Genomic DNA, 17706 nt, shown 5'->3' with positions numbered 1-17706 from the left:
GATCAAAAGCACACATACAGGATAGCATGAGCAGTTTGCACATGTGTGAAAACAGCACTGTTGCTAAACTATATAGAAGCATTGTGAAGGAAAAAAGCATAGTGCGTAAGTTTATTTAAGCAAGATAATACCACACCACATACTGCATTTATTTATAGCAGGTTTGCTCTGTAATAAACTGAAGGTGCTCAACTAGCCTGATGACTGTAACTTTAAAATATAGTTTACATATTAGAGATCTTTTATATTTGTAACTTATTCAAAAACGATAAATGTAAATCACTCACACAAAAGCACAGAAATATTAAACTGTAAGTTTTATTCCACAATACCATGTCTTCTTTAAAAAAAACACAAACCACCAAATACAAAAATACAATCTTCTTTATAATTTATGTGGTCTCAACAATATGTACATTCGGTAAAAGCCGTCAACACTATTGTTACACATTTTCTGAAAAATATTATAGAGAAGCTATTTTAAAACTACAAAACTAGAATTCGAACCATTACAGTACAGCTGCTGCAAAATATGGCACAATGTTTAAAAAAAAACAAAAACTACAAGGAAAAGCACTGGAAACAATCTTTAAACTTAGAGTTCATCACCTGAGTGTCAATATATTAGCAGCAAAACATTGTTGCTTGGACTTGCGCAAGAGTAAATGAAGAGCACTGGGTTGCAGAAGCAGCTGCTGAGGCAAAAAAAGCGATTTCTGCAGAAATCACAGTGAACGTTCTTCAAACTGCTCAATGACACCACACACTCTCTTTCCTTCTGAGCACTGGGCTTCATGAAAAAAGCATCAAATTATTAAACTGTGTAAATATTTTTGTCATATCACTTAAAACCCTGGAGAGAAACCTCCAAGCAGACAGCATGCCATCAGGTTTGAAATAAAGCATTATAAAACACTTACATGTTTAAACAATTAACAACTTAATTGAAATGGAGATTTTTAATCTTTAAAAAGATTTCTTAAAAATACACACTATAAAACAATTAAATATAAAATATGCACACAATCCGTCTTTACAAACACAGCGTTTCACACCATAAACACGGGAGAAAAACTCGAAAGGGAGACCGAGTGAGTACATATCAAAAAAAAAAAAAAAAGCTGAGACAAGACTGATGGTGGCAGAGAATCATACTAAATAAACGGTAACAGTTGTATTGTGGCGTCGTAGAAGTGGAAGGTGAGAGATAAAGAGAGTGTTGTCCTCCATAGCAGCTTCAGTCTGAACACAATAAACGGATTCTTTCACTTCAAAGAGACCAACACAAGACCCGGCTTTGGCTCAGTGAACCTGAGAGATGCAGAGATACGAGAAAATGTGGGTGAAGATGAACATGTAAAGCATGCATCATGTCTTGAGTGTGCGTGCGTGCATACCTGTAGTGTTTGTTAGTGAGGTAGTCTATAACAGCGGGACGGATGCGTGCCACGCCCCCCTGGCTGCGGTTCCCTCTTCCTGTGATGACAGAGAGCTGAGGTCGGCACAGACCCTGCTCACACTCTACGCCGAAAGAGGCCAAAGAAGAAGAAGCACAAGCAGAAAGTTACAGTTTACAGCAGTAATAACGAACGCAAACTCTGAAGGGGTAACTGCGCTTTCTAACAAGCTGCGTGGTCAGTGTCCTGCTGGGTAATGATGTACACCACCGGCGCTTGTCCCTGGTTAGCGCCTGGACTCGAAACAATATCCAATCACTTTTACACATTCAGTTCAGAACATCTCAACTTCTTCTTTTCTTCGTTACAAACCGGGTAAACTGTAGTACAGGTGTCAAGTCTTTTTTAAAGTAAAAGCGATTTTCAGACATGGAATATGTAACTTTGCTGGGGGGGGGTTTACACATGGCAGCCACCACACTTGTGTGATCTTTAGCACCTGGTGACTGAGAGAAAGGTAGACATGAGACGGGGGCTGTGATAATATATGTACGTACTACAGAGGCTGTAGAGCTCGCTAACATGTTTCTCCTTGTACTGCTGCAGCTGTTGCACTTTTCTGATAACATTTCATTCAGACTTGGGCTCTGTTGCAATGTTACTCCGTCCAATAATGAGGTCAGTGGGGAGAGGGTTTCACCTAAATGTCCCCGCATGGGACTATTCTGACATGAGTGACGTGTTCAGTTGCCACAGATTAACATTAAGGAATTTGTGAAAAGGGCATCTGTAACAAGCTAACGCTTACTGAATAGATAATAGTTTAAGCACCTTTGGTTTTGTCCAGTAAGACCTGAGCCAGATGTTCCAGGGCCTCATTGACATGTAACCCATGGAGGTCCAGGATATTGCTGGGCAGCAGCGATGAGTTGACCCTTTCAAATATCTGAACTGCTGCACGGTGATTAGCCTCACGCATACGCTGGCTATGGAGGTGCCCCTGAAAAAGCAGAAAGAAAGACAAATTTAAATAAAAAGCCACAAATATATTTATTTAATTAGATGGCAGTGACATGCTACACATTCAAAAACAGTAATAATAAAATGTTGTGCTTCGTGTTGTGCTCAGTCACTCACCTGCTGTGCGTAAAATGAGGCCACTTCTTTGCGTCCTTGCTTGTAGGCCTCTGCAGCCTTAGCAAAGCTCTCGAGCTGTCGGCTCCTCTGCAGTCTGGCCTCGGCCCTGAAGTCTTCATAATCTGGATCTTCTGTATCCTGATAATTGGGTACGGCTGATTCCACGGCCCTCTGCTTCTGACAAATTAAAAGAGCAGAGTGATCAAGACACACTTAAGGGTGTGGAAAATTAAAGGCGACTAACTGTCAGCTTTCTGCATTTGCTCAGATATGATGTTGTACTGCAGGTAAACCTATTCTATACATTATTTCTTTCTATTTTTCTGGGGAAATGGGAAACAGGTGCAGCGATTTATTGGAACACATGGAAACATACATGGAAATGCAGTTTATAAGTCAAAAGAAAGTCAGTATGTGTATGACAACCTTTACCTCCAGACCTATGCCAGGTCTTTGCTGGATATTTTTTTCCTATTTTTTAAGGACATGACTGTCAAATACTGTTCAATCTGATAGAAAAAAAAGAACAGGTGTTGGCTTTAAAAACTACTTGTGCAGTTTCTTCAGTTTTGTTTTGTTTTTGTTTGGGTTTTTTTTTGGGGGGGGGGGGGGGGAGATAAAATGCAAACCAATTCCATAATATAAGTTTTCAGCTGGTAAAAAAAAAAAAGAAAACATTTTTTGCTGTTATCTTTGGCATTTTATGTAAATTTTACTAAAGATATGAGAACAAATTACGTGTTCTGCTAGTAATAACATGCAAATTTAAAATGGATTATTTGCCAAGTTGTCTTATGTGTTATGGTTTCTCCTTTTTTAAGCCTTTTTTACACTTCAATGATTCATAGTACAGTCTTCAGTGGCTTTACAAACCAAAAAAACATTCCTTTGAAAATGATTATGTACAAGGACTGGACTGAAAATGAGAGAAAAGGTAGCCAATGTTAAAAGAAAACCCTGGAAAGGCCTCCAGAAAGTCTGGAGAGCTACTGTTCAAGAGCACTTTAAATAAATTAGAAAAAAAAGGTCTGGCTGCTACGAGGCAAAGAAATGACTGGTGGCTCAAGACTTTTGCACAGTACTTCTACAAGTTGAATCTCACAATTCAACTTGTCTGTATTGTAAAATGATAATTGTAGAGATGTTGCAATAAAACAGAAAGAGATTTCTCCGACATCCAAATATGGAAAATACAAACTAAAAAGATCGAGACTAATTAAACAGTTCATGTTTTCCCACCTGTGAAACAGATCTAATGTATACTGTACATGTGTTCAGTGCTCCGTTGTTTTCATTCTCTGCCTGTGTTGTGAATACCTTTTCCCTCTCCTTGCTGGCTGGTCTGTGGTGGTCAGAGCGAGGAGCTTCTGGAGCAACTACAGTCTTCACAGGCTCCTCGTTCAGCAGAGAACGAAGAAACAATTCTGCCTCCGTGAGGCTGTAACTAAACAAACACACACACACACACACAAAGAAAAAGACACATTAGCCACTAAAATCAGTACACCAACTAATGTTTAGAGGACTATAAAAAGTTACAGTTGTTTTCTCACTTGTGGTCCCTGAAAATGTCCTGCAGAAAATGCCTGTCAATGGTGGGGAAGAGGGCATACAGCTGCTTCTCTTTCAAAAGTGCGGCTCCGTTACGTTGGTCAAGGTCTGCACGACTTTTTCTGGTCTAAAAGAGAGCGTTGGACTTTAAGAAAAGGATATCAAGGCAGAACAAGATCATTAAATAAAATCTAAAGAATCTGCAGGTGCAGTAGGCGTGCGCGTTACCTTCTCTAAGTTGTTCTGCAAAGCCTGTTCTTCTTCCATAATCTCTCTAAGAGAGACAAGCGGACGGGACGCATTCCAGTGATCCATGATTGGCATTGGACCGCGAGGCTCTGGGTGGCTGCCCGCTGACGTGTACTCATCCGTGCTGATCAACACGTTTGCTGACTGCGTCTGGTCTCGCGACCCGGTTTTTCCCGTCTGTGAATCACCCCAGTGTACCGAACCTAACAATCCAGAAAAACTGTTAAGTCTGTGCATGTTCACAGACTTAACAGTTCACTGCATATGCACTGTCAGCATGTGTATTGTATTCAACAGAGTATTACTCATATGCTGAACAGATTATTCCTGAATGTTATTTAAGAGTATTTTGGTGTGTATTAAACTTACTTTCCTGAAGCAGGTGAAAGGAAAGAGCCGCTTGTCTTTGACTTTCCTGAAAAACACAAATTATACATGAACGCACAATAATTCACGCACAATATGAACATAAGGCCCGCAGGCCAGAACTGACCTGGCAAAGAATAAAGCCCAGTGTACAACAAAATATGAGGTTATCAATTCTGGACTTCTAACGATTTCTATTTTATTTGTTTTACACCTTTTCCTGATGATAAAGACCCCCCCCCCCCCCCCCCCCCCATAGCCATTAATTCTATATCAGTGTAGTTAAGAAACAGATAAACAATTAAATAAAAAAAGGCTGTTGAAATGACTTTTTTTTTTTTTATCTTATATTACCGTATCTCGAGAATTAAATGTGTAGTTAACATCTTTACACAGACAGAAAGTGGAGTTTCACTTGTCTGGCCCATTTAAGATTAAAGCAGGCTGTTGACATCTCGGTATTAGACCTAATGCAGGAGAAACAGTAGTTTAAACTCACTTGGATGGTTTCCTTCCACTTCTGGTGGAGCAGCTTAGCAAGGTTCAAGTCCATCTGCACTGCATAGTCATTTGCAGAGCACGAACCTGAATAAAAATCAAGCAGGACATATACAATCATGTCAGTTTGGAGTAGCAGAGAAGAATAAAAATACCACTAAAGGCATCAGTTGGATCAGTTACCAGAGTACGAAACACTGTATCAAACTGCAGAACCAGAGAGCGACGGGAACACTTTTGTAAAAAAAGAGAAACGTGACATCACACCCAGATTAACAGAACACCTGTTTGGAGCTGCAAAAGAGTTTTCTATGATTATTTTACAGTTACTTTACTCCTTTTTGGTGTATACAGCTGAATGAAACAGCATCAATGCAATTTAAGAGGCCATCTCTAAACCACATGCTTTTACTGCATCTGTAAGAATAATGATATAACGCCCCTCTTCACCCTGGCTTCATCCATGACCAATCACAATAAGGCTTTAAGTTTGACATTTCTTGGTTGAAAACCTGTGTGTTAGTTACCTGGGTCTACTCCCACAGGGCCAAATAGTTCAGTTAACTGCAGTGCCAGCTCAGTGGGTAGTTTCAGCTCCACGCTCTGAATATCCAGGTGATGTCGGCCTCGTGTCTCCTCTCCCCTCTGCTTTTCCTCTCTCTCCTCTCTCTCCAGCTCCTCCAGCTCAGCCCACAGCAGTCGGTTCATCTCTTCCATGTTGGCAATCTCGTCCTCAATCTTAGCCCCTGACATTTCAATTATTGCATTATCTGAGCTCCCACCCCAAGCTCCTCTTTCCTGGTCAGACTCTGATATTGCTTTGGGTTCAGCGCTGTCACTTCTCTCTCTTTCCTTTACTGATTCGGGAACACTGAGATCTGTTTCAGGGGCTTTTTCTGAATCTGGGATTGCATCAGGATGGTTTGCAACCAGAACAGCTGCTCCTCCAGAATCGGACACATCTATATTATTTTGGCTCTCTTCTGATTCACTGACTGATTGCTGGGTCTCCACCTCAAGCATAAATGCCTTTTCCTTTGGCCAATCTTCAGGATGATCCTCATCCAACATATTAGGATACGAACTGCTTTCTACAGCCTGACAGGAAGCAGCACACAGATCAGATGTATCGTTGATGTGAGCTTGACCATCCTCCTCTTCGCCATCTTCATCTCTAAAGAACCTTTCTCCAGAGTCCAGCAGCAGGTTGGTGGTCCACTCTATGTCTTGACTGCACTTGTCATACAGGTCTTCTAAAGTGTCAAAGCTAACGAGCCTAAAATGACGACTGAGAACACGCAGGCTCTCGAGCCGGTTTTGAGTCAACCCGAGCTCTTTTTCCTCCAACTGTGTGCCTTTCTCATGCACCACACGGTAGGGTACCTCTCTGTGGCCAGATGGGTGAACTGCATCTGCTGCACACACGGCAGAGGAGAGCTCTGGCACAAAACGAGAAGAGTCGCCATACAGGACTCTGATGTCACCAGTGGCCACAGAGTCGGCTGAATCATCGGGGTTGGTTTGACGATTGAGACGCCAAAGAAGGGCAAAGTCTTGAGGTTCTGTCTGGGTGAAGCAGCCAGTATCTGCCAGAGGTGGCTGCAGGGATGCCTCAGATTTAGACAGATCCAAGTTTGGTTTAAGATCAAGAGTAGTGTTCGCATTAAACGTGGTTTCACCAGCTGAGCCACTACGGCAAGAGTCTGGGTTTTGAGCTGTGGAGTTGGGACAATCTACGGACAAGGGGCAGTTTTGAGTGAAGGTGAGTGCGAGTTTGCACTGCTTCCCTGACCTACGACCCTGACGCAGTTTTCCCTCCTGACCACCTCCGATGGAGGGGCTGCTTTCTGTTTCCACAGAGCCTTCACACACAGGGCTCTGACACATTTCACTCATATATGTACAATCAGCCTCTGCGGCAGTCTCTCGGTCATTCTCAGTGCATTTACTCATATCCACATGAGGAGTGGCCTCATCTTCAGTACTGTGGCTTCCTGTATCACTGTTACATACATTTGACTCTAAAGTTTTGGAGCTGTATAACAAATCTGTGGCAAGAGCTGAAGTTGGATTTTCTTTATTGGCTGAATTTAGGTCTGCAGTCTCTGGCTCCGTAGTATTCCTTTCCTCTTCATTAGGTCCTTCGTTCTCGATTTTAAATCCGTCCAAATCATCAATTCTTGATTCCTGGCCAATACAAGAGGCGGCAGCCTTCCAGTCTAACACACAGTCTGGTAAATCACCTCTGCTGACATTAATTGTGTTCTTGTTTCGTTTTCTCTCTTTACTGTTAGATCTGCTGCTGTGGGATTCCTCAGAGCTTCCATCTGCCTCATCCTCTCTCTCGGATCCTTCTCCAGAACTCAGAGAAAGGAAGGGAGAGTGGGAAGAGCAGGTTGAAACTGTGGCTACGCCAGTCTGGATGAGATCAAGAAGCTTCTGAACCTCAGTTACATCCGGACCTGGCTGTGCTGGCTGTGCTCTTATTGCTTTTTCATAAACACTGGCTTCTTGACATGCGTCTTCATATTCCCTTCCATGTACCTCATATCTTTCTCTTTTTCTTGCCTCCCGCTGCATTAGAGGCCCTTCACATGGCCAGTCTTCCACAAAGTTCATCGTTTTAGGCGTGACCTTCTCTTCTTCGTACCTCACCACCTCGAATCTTTTTACTTTCTCCTCTCTTATCATTTCCTTCACCTTTGTCATGCTGTCTACTTGGTTAGTGTCTTTCACCAGATCTGCAGGCTCCATCCTCCTGCTTGGTCTTTCTCTCTTCACTCTCTGTCCAATAGACTCAGCGAAAGCCACAGGAATTTCATCCCCACACTGATCTTCATTCATCACCGATTCTACAATACAGTCTGGCATTCTCTGCTCTAATACCGGGTGATTTCGCTCTAACTGAGCATCTAGCTCAGAGTCTAATTCCCCCAAATTCATATCATCATTTTCATCAGAAGCTTCCAGGCTGTCTGTAGGTTTTTCTCCAAGGTGTAAGTTGAGAGACTCAGTGGATTCGGGGCTGCCTTCTCTGGGCATTCCCACGTCTCCAGAAAAACCAACAGACGACACATCTGGGAGAGAGGAAAAGCGCTGAGAGGTGGATGTCTGACATCCTTCAGCTAATCTGGGCTGACCTACAAGGTCAGGACAAGGTGCTTCAGAAGATGCGAGCCTAAAGGAACAAAAAAGATACGCAGGCATGGTCAGACGTTTACATACATTTATCATGGGCATGAATGTCTGGTAATTTTGGCCTTTTAATTATTTCTTTCAATCAGTCTTTTCCCAGAAAGGAATGATTGTACAGCATGCATCTTTAAAGACTTTAAAAATCAAGAACTGAGTGCAGAAGTTTAAATTCATTTAGGATTTTCTCTAAAACTCACACACAAGCTCAAATATACACATATAACATAATTTCTCAGGTATATGAAATGGTAATTTTGAGTGAAACTCACTGTGAGATTCTGTTTTGCAGAAGAACCTGTCGTTTCCGTTCAGGCATCTGTGAACCCATGATGGACTGGACTGTGACAAAGCGCTCATATCCTTCAAGCATGCGGCGGACTGTGTCCACGTGTACGTTATGTGTAGTACGCCTGCACAGACCACCAAAAAAGCAAAGCTGAAGGGATGAAATTTTTTCAAGCAACATTTTCAAAAAATCTGTTTCTATACTGAAACCATAGGCTGCTGTAATTCCTCTGTTACGCTCACCTCACCAGTTCTTTGGGTTTATGTTTCCACCAGGTGTCTGCCTCTTTGAATAGTACCTTATAGTCATGTTTTAGCGCCTAGGAAAGATTAAGGGAAAATCTTTTTGTGTAGTTCATAACCAGTTTATGCATACTTCAATATCCAGCCACTTATTATAATAACTACACCCTAAATGTTCAGTTTGCCTCTAGACTAAACTGGACTGCATGTCTGAAAACACATATAGTAAGCAAAAATACGTTCTTAAAAGCCTTTGCCCATTTGCAATGTTGTCTCTTAAGTTTACTGATGACTGACCTGTGCAACATATGGTTTCATCTCCCAGCCCTGCATGTTGGTATTATCAATGATGATGGGATTATTCCCCTTCTCAAAAGCCTCCTTAGCTGTGGGACAAGAATAAGGGAGATAAGCCACAGTGTGATTGTTCCAATAGTACAACAGAAGCTGAAAAAGCATAAAGCAATCAATAACAGAGACTTGCTATCAGTGTGTGTATGTGTGTGTGTTCCTGTCTAGCTATCTTTGTGAGGACCGAAATCTGCATTCTACTATACTTGTGAGAACCAACGGTCACTTGTGAAGACACACTCACCGGTCCTCACAGGTTTGAAGGCCTTTTTGAGGCTCAAAATGTGGTTTTAGTGTCAGGGTTACAATTAGGTTATGGTTAGGTTTAGGGTAAGGCATTCATTTTTAATGATTAGGGTTAGGGTAAGGGGCTAGGCCATTGACATAATGGTTTCCCTAGCCGCTAGGGAAACCATTATGTCAATGAAGGTCCTCACTAAGATAGCTGAACGGTTAATGGTGTAGTGTGTGTGTGTGTCTGTTGTTTACCTCGTTTATGGTTCCACTCATGGGCCTCCCCCAGGACAGTGGGGTCAAAATTATATTCTCCATTGTGAGTGAAATAATCGTCGGTGCTTAGTACAACTCCACCAGGGTTGTTCTGTAGCAAGGCTCTGCAAAGACACAATGAAGTGTAAATGCAACACAGCTGCTGATTACTGTAGCAGAAATCATCGACTCCTCCGGAACAGGGGTTGCTGAAGTGTTGCTTAGATTGTGTCTCTGCTGTTTCAGCATAATACCGGCTTTGTTGTAAACTAGTGGTGAATCATTCCTCCGTTGACCAGTAATCTTTTTTTATATTTAGATAATGTGAACATTTTATCATGTTGGTTGTCACTCTGGAACAGAGTCTCTTCCCTGTCTTTAAAACATCCAACACAAGGTTGCAACATACTATGCAACTAATGGAAACAGGCTAAAGTTGTGAAAGATTTCCAATATTTCCTACAGTGCTTGAGCAACAGTTCTCCAGACTTTCTGAAGGTCTTTCAAATCAGTTGCTTTTTCACTCATCATTATACCGAACCATTTTTTAGTAGCAAAAATATTCCTCTAAAAACTCTCACCTATGAATCATCCGAGCATGAAAATGGGTGTTGTGTTTATTAATAACAGATGCTTTAGCAAAGAAGCTATTTTAAATTGTATCATTAGGCTCTGTGCTACCAGCAGCCTGATCCTAGCCTTTAACAAGCCTGGAGAACTAATTCTGAAGTAACAAAACTACAAGAAAGCTTGCCTAAGAGACCAAACTGTCTTGGAGAAGAAAAGCGGTCATAAAAAAATGCTACATTTCAAGTTCCCGAGAACAGAACAAACTCTGTTTTTGGCTTAAAAACTGCATTTCACTTTGCATGTTTGAATAAATTGCTGCACCCATTTCCATATTCAAAGCAAAATGGACAAATGAGTGGTGGCACAAGACTTTTGTACAGTGCTATGTTAAAATTATATGTCAGTAATTTAACAAAAAATATTTTATCTTTTCTGGTATTTTTTTAAGATATTTAAATTTCACTGTTAAAGTATTTTTTGTAGCACTTTGTAGTAAACTATGAAGAGAAAAAGGAAGATAAACAAGGCAGCAGAATCTAGGTTTTGCATATATATGTATGAAACAAGGAAAAATTACTATGCAACATCTTGTTTTTGTGTGTTGTAAAAATAGAAACCCCACAATTAGTTGCTAAAAGCTCAAATCTTACCAGCCAAGTAATCTAAACTGAGCACCTTATTGGCTGATTTAAAAAATTGGTTTTCAGAAAAACCTCCTGTTGAACAGCTGTTACTATTACTTTTTAGGCCATCAAAACATTCCTACCTTGCCAAGGTGGATTTGCCAGACCCCGGAGCGCCCCGCAGGAGCACAAGCACCTTCCCTTCCAAACGAAGCCTGCTGTTGCGGGCAGGAAGCTGTGGGGGAGCAGGCTGGGCCCAAGACTTTGGAATAGTAGCAGAAGGTTTGAGAGGTGCTTGAGAGAGAGGGCCATGAATCAGATAGGGGGCAGACCAATATGAATGTGTGTGAGCCACGGGGGTAATAAAGGCTGGCATCTGGTTTCCATGCATACGAGGAGAAAACACTGGTGCCTCCAGGTTCCAGTGTTTTGGAACCTGGTCGAGCTGCTCCGGATTCAGCGTGTTCATCTTGGATCTCGCTCCTGTGTCGGATTGCATGGCCCCAGCGCTCTCTGAAAGAGTGTGTGTCAGGTCTTCCTTTTTATACACCTGGAAAGCAGAGGGACGCCCTGAAGCTGCCAGGTCCAAGGCAAGTTTTGGGGTGTTTCCAGATGTTTCTGTTGTCAGGTGTCTGAAATCCAATACAGGTTGCTGCCCTTCTGTGTTCTTTTGTTCCCATGTGCTGAGCTGGTCGAGTGGAGAAGAAGCTCCAGATTTATGCTCTATGAAATGTCCTTCAGGGCCAAGCCGCTCAGCAGAGGGCTCTCGAGATCCATGGTCCAAGCTGGACTGAAGCAACTCAGGGAGAGCTTGCTGAGGAAGTGGTGGTGGACAGAAAGAAGAAGAAAGCGATGCACCAGAAGATAAATATTTGGTGCTCTGGTGCTCCTCACCAACATCATGTTGCGCAGCTAGTGTCTCTAGCTCTTGATCAATCAGCAGGTCAAGCTCTTCTGTCAGCAGGTTTGAGCAGGGAGGAGAGGAAGGCTTCTGTGAGGGTTTTGAGGGTTCAGAAAAGTGCTGTGGGGCAAGCAAGGCTGCAGCAGTGCGCTCAAAGCCAGAAACAGAGGGTGGGGCAGGGACTGTGTCTTCAGCAGCCACAGAAAGTTCCAAGAGGGAGTCCATTGCATGTTCAACTATGACACAAAAAGACAGATAAGAGAAGCAGAACATTTTCCTGCACAATTGAAATGTGTTAAAACAGCACTCAATATCTGAGTGCCATTTTAACACATTAAACGACTTATACAGAGCAAAAGTAAAACCACTGATTTATTTACTCACTGTAGAGTAAAATCTATGGATCAACCACACCATAGAAAACGGATGATTTGTTACTTGGTAGCTATGAATCCATAAGTTTGCCCTTCAGTGACTTTACATGCTCAGAAGGTCAGAAGAGCATAAGCAGACCAGGCTGTCAGAGGTTTATAAGGAGACTCGTCAGAAACAAATCTGGATTTTTTTCTGATTTTAGACCTTAGACAGGTGAAGCTGTTACACAGAGTCACAGATGTTGGGTAAATCATTTGCTGGACAGCTTACATCTTTAAGTTGGATCCTTGCCCATCCCTTGCACCTCTGCTCCTGGACTATTTAAGGTGCGACTTTATCCAAATTACAAAATACAAATTACAAAATGACTGATGGTAGTCTTTGTGCCTTTGTATTGTTATATGTCGGTCTTGATCTGCACTACAAAGCATAGTAAAACGCCTCAGTACTATCAGAAATGCATGACTAAGAAGCTCCACAGCTAACTGGTTAGTCAAGTTACAACAAATACCTTTCCCAAAAGTGACACAGCACGTCTGTCACGTTACCTTTGAAGTCACACTCGGAGAGCACGATGTAAATAACTTCGGGGTCCAGGTGTGAGAACATCTCCTGCATGCTTCTGACGATCTCATCTTTGACGGTATTGGGTGGAAAGTTGCCGGACATACCACCACCGTATCCCTGCTGTAGTGGGTAGCCCGTGTTCTGACCGAGGTTTCCCCGCTCATTTGCACCGCCGTCGGGGAGCCTGCCCGGACTCTGGCCATTTTTCTTTCTTCGAGGCATTCCGTTGGTCACCAGCTGCTCTCATTGGCAGCTAACAGAGCTAGCCAAGTAGCCTATGACCTACAGGAGGACGGTTCAAAGCTGAAAACATGTTGTAGCTCCAAAGTGCAAAAACTCTGTAATGCTATCTAATAGCAGTACGAACGACAACACAATTGCACCGGAAGCAACACACCGGAAGTCAAGAGGGTAACTTCAAAATAATAGTCTGTTTCTCAGTACTCCTACTTGTTATTGAGAAACGCCCACAGATTTCCATGGCCTTTCAGAAAAATGTCACACCCTGCTGTGGAAGCTTGTTTCCGCCATTGAAAAAAAAAAATATCCATAGCTCAGAGTTTCGGGTAATCATACGAAAATTCGAGTTAATTGTAAATTAGATATAATTATATAATTTATATTTTTTAACTTAAACATCTGAGAAAATGCCTTGCAATTTCAAATTATCAAGTCAAACTTTGAGAACTATTTTTTGGGATTTATTATAATAGTATATAACCATTAAACACTCTCTTCACTTCTAGATAATGAAAAATATCCTCATATTTTTTTTTAATCAGTATTAATTCCATATTAATTAACACTGAGAACACAAATGCACTCTGTGCATTAAAAGTAGCTGTAGGAAAATGCTTGTGTGTATCGACTGGATTTGCACATTTCCCAGACTCACTGACAAGTCAGCCTTCATAATCCCCATCCAACTCTTCTCTTGATCTCTGTTTTATTCTTAGCAAGCTTGCAATAAATGGATTCATTTTTTATTGTTAGATTTTACTTTATTTCCTTTTACATTGTGGGTAGTTGTACTTGCAGGTGCAAATGCAACGTATTCACATTTATATAGCACTGTTCCATTTTTTAAAATACAAATCCGATTTTATCTATATGGTCCTGTAATATCTTATTCTATACACTAACCAGACTGGGATGTCAGGCTGTGTGCGGGAGCCCACTGGATGACTTGGAGCAAGGTCAGTCCAGGTATACTGCAATGGGTCAAACATGCAAACTCCACACAGATATGTCCCAGCCACAATTTGAATCAGAAACTTTATTTATCTGCGGTGTTAACCACTGAATCACCATGCCACCCTATTTCAGATCATGTGTCTGAAATGAATAATCATATATGTACCATATAGGATTACTCATATGCAGTGTTACTATTGTGTTTTTAGGAGATTCATTTATGATCCTTCAAACACACAGATAGGTCAAGGTCCATCTTGAATATCTGGAACTGGGTCACATTTGACCCAGCACAACCTCCCTGTACAAAAAAGTATAGTACCTGCACAACTGTCTAAAATACTTTAGGTCACTTTAGGAAAAGTTAACAAATTTCAGGCTTAAAAAAGCAAATTTATGGTGGTTTGAGCATATGTCTCAGCATTTGTAAGGGTTAACCCTGTTGCACATAACATTTATATACAATTATATTTCCAGTGTTTTTGTCCATGAATACTGTGTGTATGTTATTATATGCCAGTTTAGATAAAATAGTATACAGATTGCATTTAATGAGTTCAAAATGTTCTTTGATATAAGTGCACTTTAAGGATAAACCCACAGTGGGTTGAGGAACAGAAAGTGTGCCAGCTATCGGTTACAGACTCCCGCCATGTATGTGGTGCAGCAGTACCCGTCTGAGACCGAAGGGGGCGTTCTGCACCCAGCCTTCACACAAACAGCACTGACTGAACGGACAGAGAGCTTTGTGCCGAAAACTAAGCCCAACCTGTGTCAGACTAATGAATTAAAACGGCCTGTTTAAGAGGTAAATACTACCGAGGAAGCGCTTGGCAAACAACCCGGGGTTTGAGTCGCAGTCGTATATTTGAAAGTAGAGTCATTTTGCATTTGTTAGGGTGTTCAAAATCATCCGTGGAGCAAGTTGGTGTTGAGAGAGGAGGGCTCAGGGCGACGGTAGCAGCAGCCCTTCTTTCGCCTGTGAACTAGCGGCAACACGGAGCGATGCTCGGAAGTTGAGAAAAGACAGTAACAAGTAAATTAGCTTCATTTTTAAACTTCACAAAGTAGTTGCATTAGTTGTAAAGCACAGGAACTGGCCACGAGCATGGCTATTTTAGGCAAAGAGGAGAGGATACTTAACTTCCTCTGTGATTGTAGCTGGAGATGTGATGGGTACCTGAATAGTTTGCGGCCTAGGCTAACCAGTTAGCTAACGTGTACTAGCCGCTCGATGCTAACTGCTAATATGACTTCCTTCCCGCAAAATGCTAACCGCTAGCTAGTAATGTTTGCATTGCAGCTAGCGAGCTAATGTAATAACCTGTATGACAGTAGATATAGACCGGCGCCTCTCGTGTTATTTAAAGTGATTTTCAAACTGTTTAACTGTACGAATAGCTGTGATATTACCGAAACAGCAGCTGAGATCGTTTCTGCATCCAGGCGATGATTTATGAGAAATCTACGGAAAATGTAGAGCTGATGTTTATTATCTTGCAAGCTTAGCATGCAAGCTAATAGTATGCACGATGCTTGTTTACTGCTTGCTTTCTGTCTAAAAAGTTAACCGGATTAGAATATCGTTAAATATACAGGTACGGTTTTATCAGTTTCAGCAAACAAAATTAATGATTGGCAAATAGGGAAGATGCTTAAAACGAGGTTTTGGTAAGTGCGGTAGCATGGTTGTGTTGAACTTTTGTTTTCTGACCCATAGAGGCCAGTAAAAGACCGTGTGGACCATATATCAACAAGCATGGAGTTCCCGCAACAGCAGAAACCGGCGGGGGAAGGAATCATCTATCCTCCTGGAGTTAAAGAGATTACGGACAAAATCAGTAACGATGAGATGGTCAAACGATTGAAGGTATGTTTAGTGGGCTTTCTTGCTCTAATAAAACACAATTTTCTGCTGCCCCTAACGTAATTTAAGAGTGTCCAGCCTGTGGCGCAATGCCAAAAAATCCTTCTAACTTTGTAAACTGCTCTATATTAAGTCATTATTGGCCCTTGTTGTCTTGGCTCTTATTTTGCTTGTAAACAATACTCCTTGTCATGTTGTTCCTACCAGAGTGTTTTTAAATTTGAGTGTGACACCATACAAAACAGGCGGGGGTATTGTTCATAGGCCTCAACATTTTCTAGGCTTTCATCCTATCTCCCCAGGCTGGAAAAATGGAATGGTCCCAAAATCTGAATGCAAGAAAAGCAAACATTACACACTGAAGCTATTTTTACTGCTGGTGAACAAAACAGAACAGTGAGTCATGTTTAAGTGAAATTTAAGAAGAGAACTGCAGTAATAAAACTGATTATAAACAAGAGTATTTTGACCTTTGTGGATGTAACTAAAACTTGAGGAGTTACCACATCTTTAAAATATGTGACAGCTCTGAACTAAACTAAACTAAATAAACAATAGTGTTAGGCCATACTAGAAGTACCTTTTATCTATTTTATTAATTTGGGGAAACTGTGTAAGCCCATTTTTCATACATTTGTTGGGACTAAAATATATACACTCAATGGGCAGTTTATTAGTCATCCATTTAATTGCTTGTTAATGCAAATATTTGATCAATCCCATGGCAAAAACTCATTGTTTTGTAAGCATGTAGACACGGTCAAGACAATCGTCAGAACATGACTTAAGTGAAGAAAGATGATTTAAGTGACTTTGAACATGTTCGGTGCCAGATGGACTGGTATGACTATTTTATAAACTGGTGATCTGCTGTGATTTTTTTTTTTTTTCACACAACCACATTTTACAGAGAATTGCAATAAAAATATCCAATAAATAGCAGTCCTCTGGGTGAAAATGCCTTGTTGATGCCAAAGGTCAGAGAAAAATGGTAGGACTGCTTTGACCATTTGACCAATGGTAACTAAAAATAACCATTGATTATAACAAAGGTATATAGAAGAGAAACTCTGAACCATTGAGACATTGAACTTTGAAACAGATGGGCTACATAAGACCACATTGCCTGCCTCTCCTGTCAGCTAAGAACAGGTCATCTGACTGTTGGGGTTTGTCTGTATTATTGTACAGTATTTACTATACAATATTATGCACCTTAAGGCGATTTTTGTTGTGATTAGGTGTTATATAAATAAAACTGAAATGAAACTGGGGCAGCGTGGAGTTTGCATGTTCTCCCCATGTGTTTGCGTGGGTTCTCTCCGGGTACTCGGCCTCCTCACACAGTCCAAAGACATGTAAGAAGTGGGGTTAGGTTAAATGGTGATTCTAAATTGCCCATAGGTGTAAATGTGAGTTTGAATGTGGTTGTCTGTCTCTATATGTTAGCCCTGCGGCAGACTGGCGACCCTGCCTTTCACTATATGACAGCTGGGATAGGCTCCAGCTCCCCCACGATTCTGATAAGGCTAAGCGGAAGAAAATGAATGTAATGGAATGAATTGTAATTGAAACTGAGTTCCACAAAAATAATGCAACATAATATTACCCAACATAAAATTTGAGAAATTTTCTTAGCACACTGTGGGCCTCTTAGTATCAACTAAGACTGTTTAAACTCAACAACCTTCTTGATTATTGTTGGTGTTCAGCTCCATCCATTTATGAGCACAGTATATCAATCGTCTAATGGTTGCTTCTAGCAGGACAACACAGCATGTCGAATTATCTCACCGTGGTTTGTTGAACATGACAATGAGCTCACTGTAGTCAAATGGCCTCCAGTCA

The 17706-nt window shown here is 41.4% G+C and overlaps 2 protein-coding genes across 5 annotated transcripts in view; one reads left to right on the top strand and one right to left on the bottom strand.

The window, feature by feature from the left end:
• Positions 1–302: 302 nt before the first annotated feature.
• Positions 303–13198, bottom strand: n4bp2 (NEDD4 binding protein 2). 2 transcript variants are annotated; one of them, XM_026170952.2, is made up of 16 exons: positions 12779–13198; positions 11098–12091; positions 9762–9886; positions 9219–9307; positions 8922–8998; positions 8663–8803; positions 5726–8376; positions 5200–5285; positions 4704–4749; positions 4314–4537; positions 4088–4212; positions 3852–3978; positions 2535–2711; positions 2229–2397; positions 1398–1521; positions 303–1311 (listed from the first exon to the last, which is right to left on the bottom strand). In XM_026170952.2, the coding sequence occupies exons 1-16, from the start codon at positions 13017–13019 to the stop codon at positions 1266–1268; spliced, it is 5442 nt and encodes a 1813-aa protein (XP_026026737.2). In that variant the 5' UTR covers positions 13020–13198; the 3' UTR covers positions 303–1265. The 2 variants fall into 2 exon arrangements, with proteins under 2 accessions (XP_026026737.2, XP_026026739.2); XM_026170954.2 differs by having other exon boundaries at positions 2535–2708.
• A 1460-nt stretch (positions 13199–14658) lies between these two features.
• The window catches only part of pds5a (PDS5 cohesin associated factor A), a 41263-nt gene continuing 38215 nt past the window's right edge, over positions 14659–17706 (top strand). For 2 of the 3 annotated variants that reach the window (XM_026170958.2, XM_026170956.2), the window contains exons 1-2: positions 14659–14799; positions 15712–15861. In XM_026170958.2, the coding sequence (XP_026026743.1) occupies positions 15751–15861 (111 nt within the window). In that variant the 5' untranslated portion in view covers positions 14659–14799; positions 15712–15750. Of the gene's footprint in view, positions 14800–14885; positions 15028–15711; positions 15862–17706 lie in introns of those variants that run through there. The other variant, XM_026170957.2, reaches the window with a different exon arrangement.

Source organism: Astatotilapia calliptera, chromosome 6 (genome assembly GCF_964374335.1).
Source record: "Astatotilapia calliptera chromosome 6, fAstCal68.1, whole genome shotgun sequence".
Taxonomy (NCBI): Eukaryota; Metazoa; Chordata; class Actinopteri; order Cichliformes; family Cichlidae; genus Astatotilapia; species Astatotilapia calliptera.
Note: the sequence above shows the minus strand (reverse complement) of the source record. Positions and strands in the feature narration are given on the sequence as shown.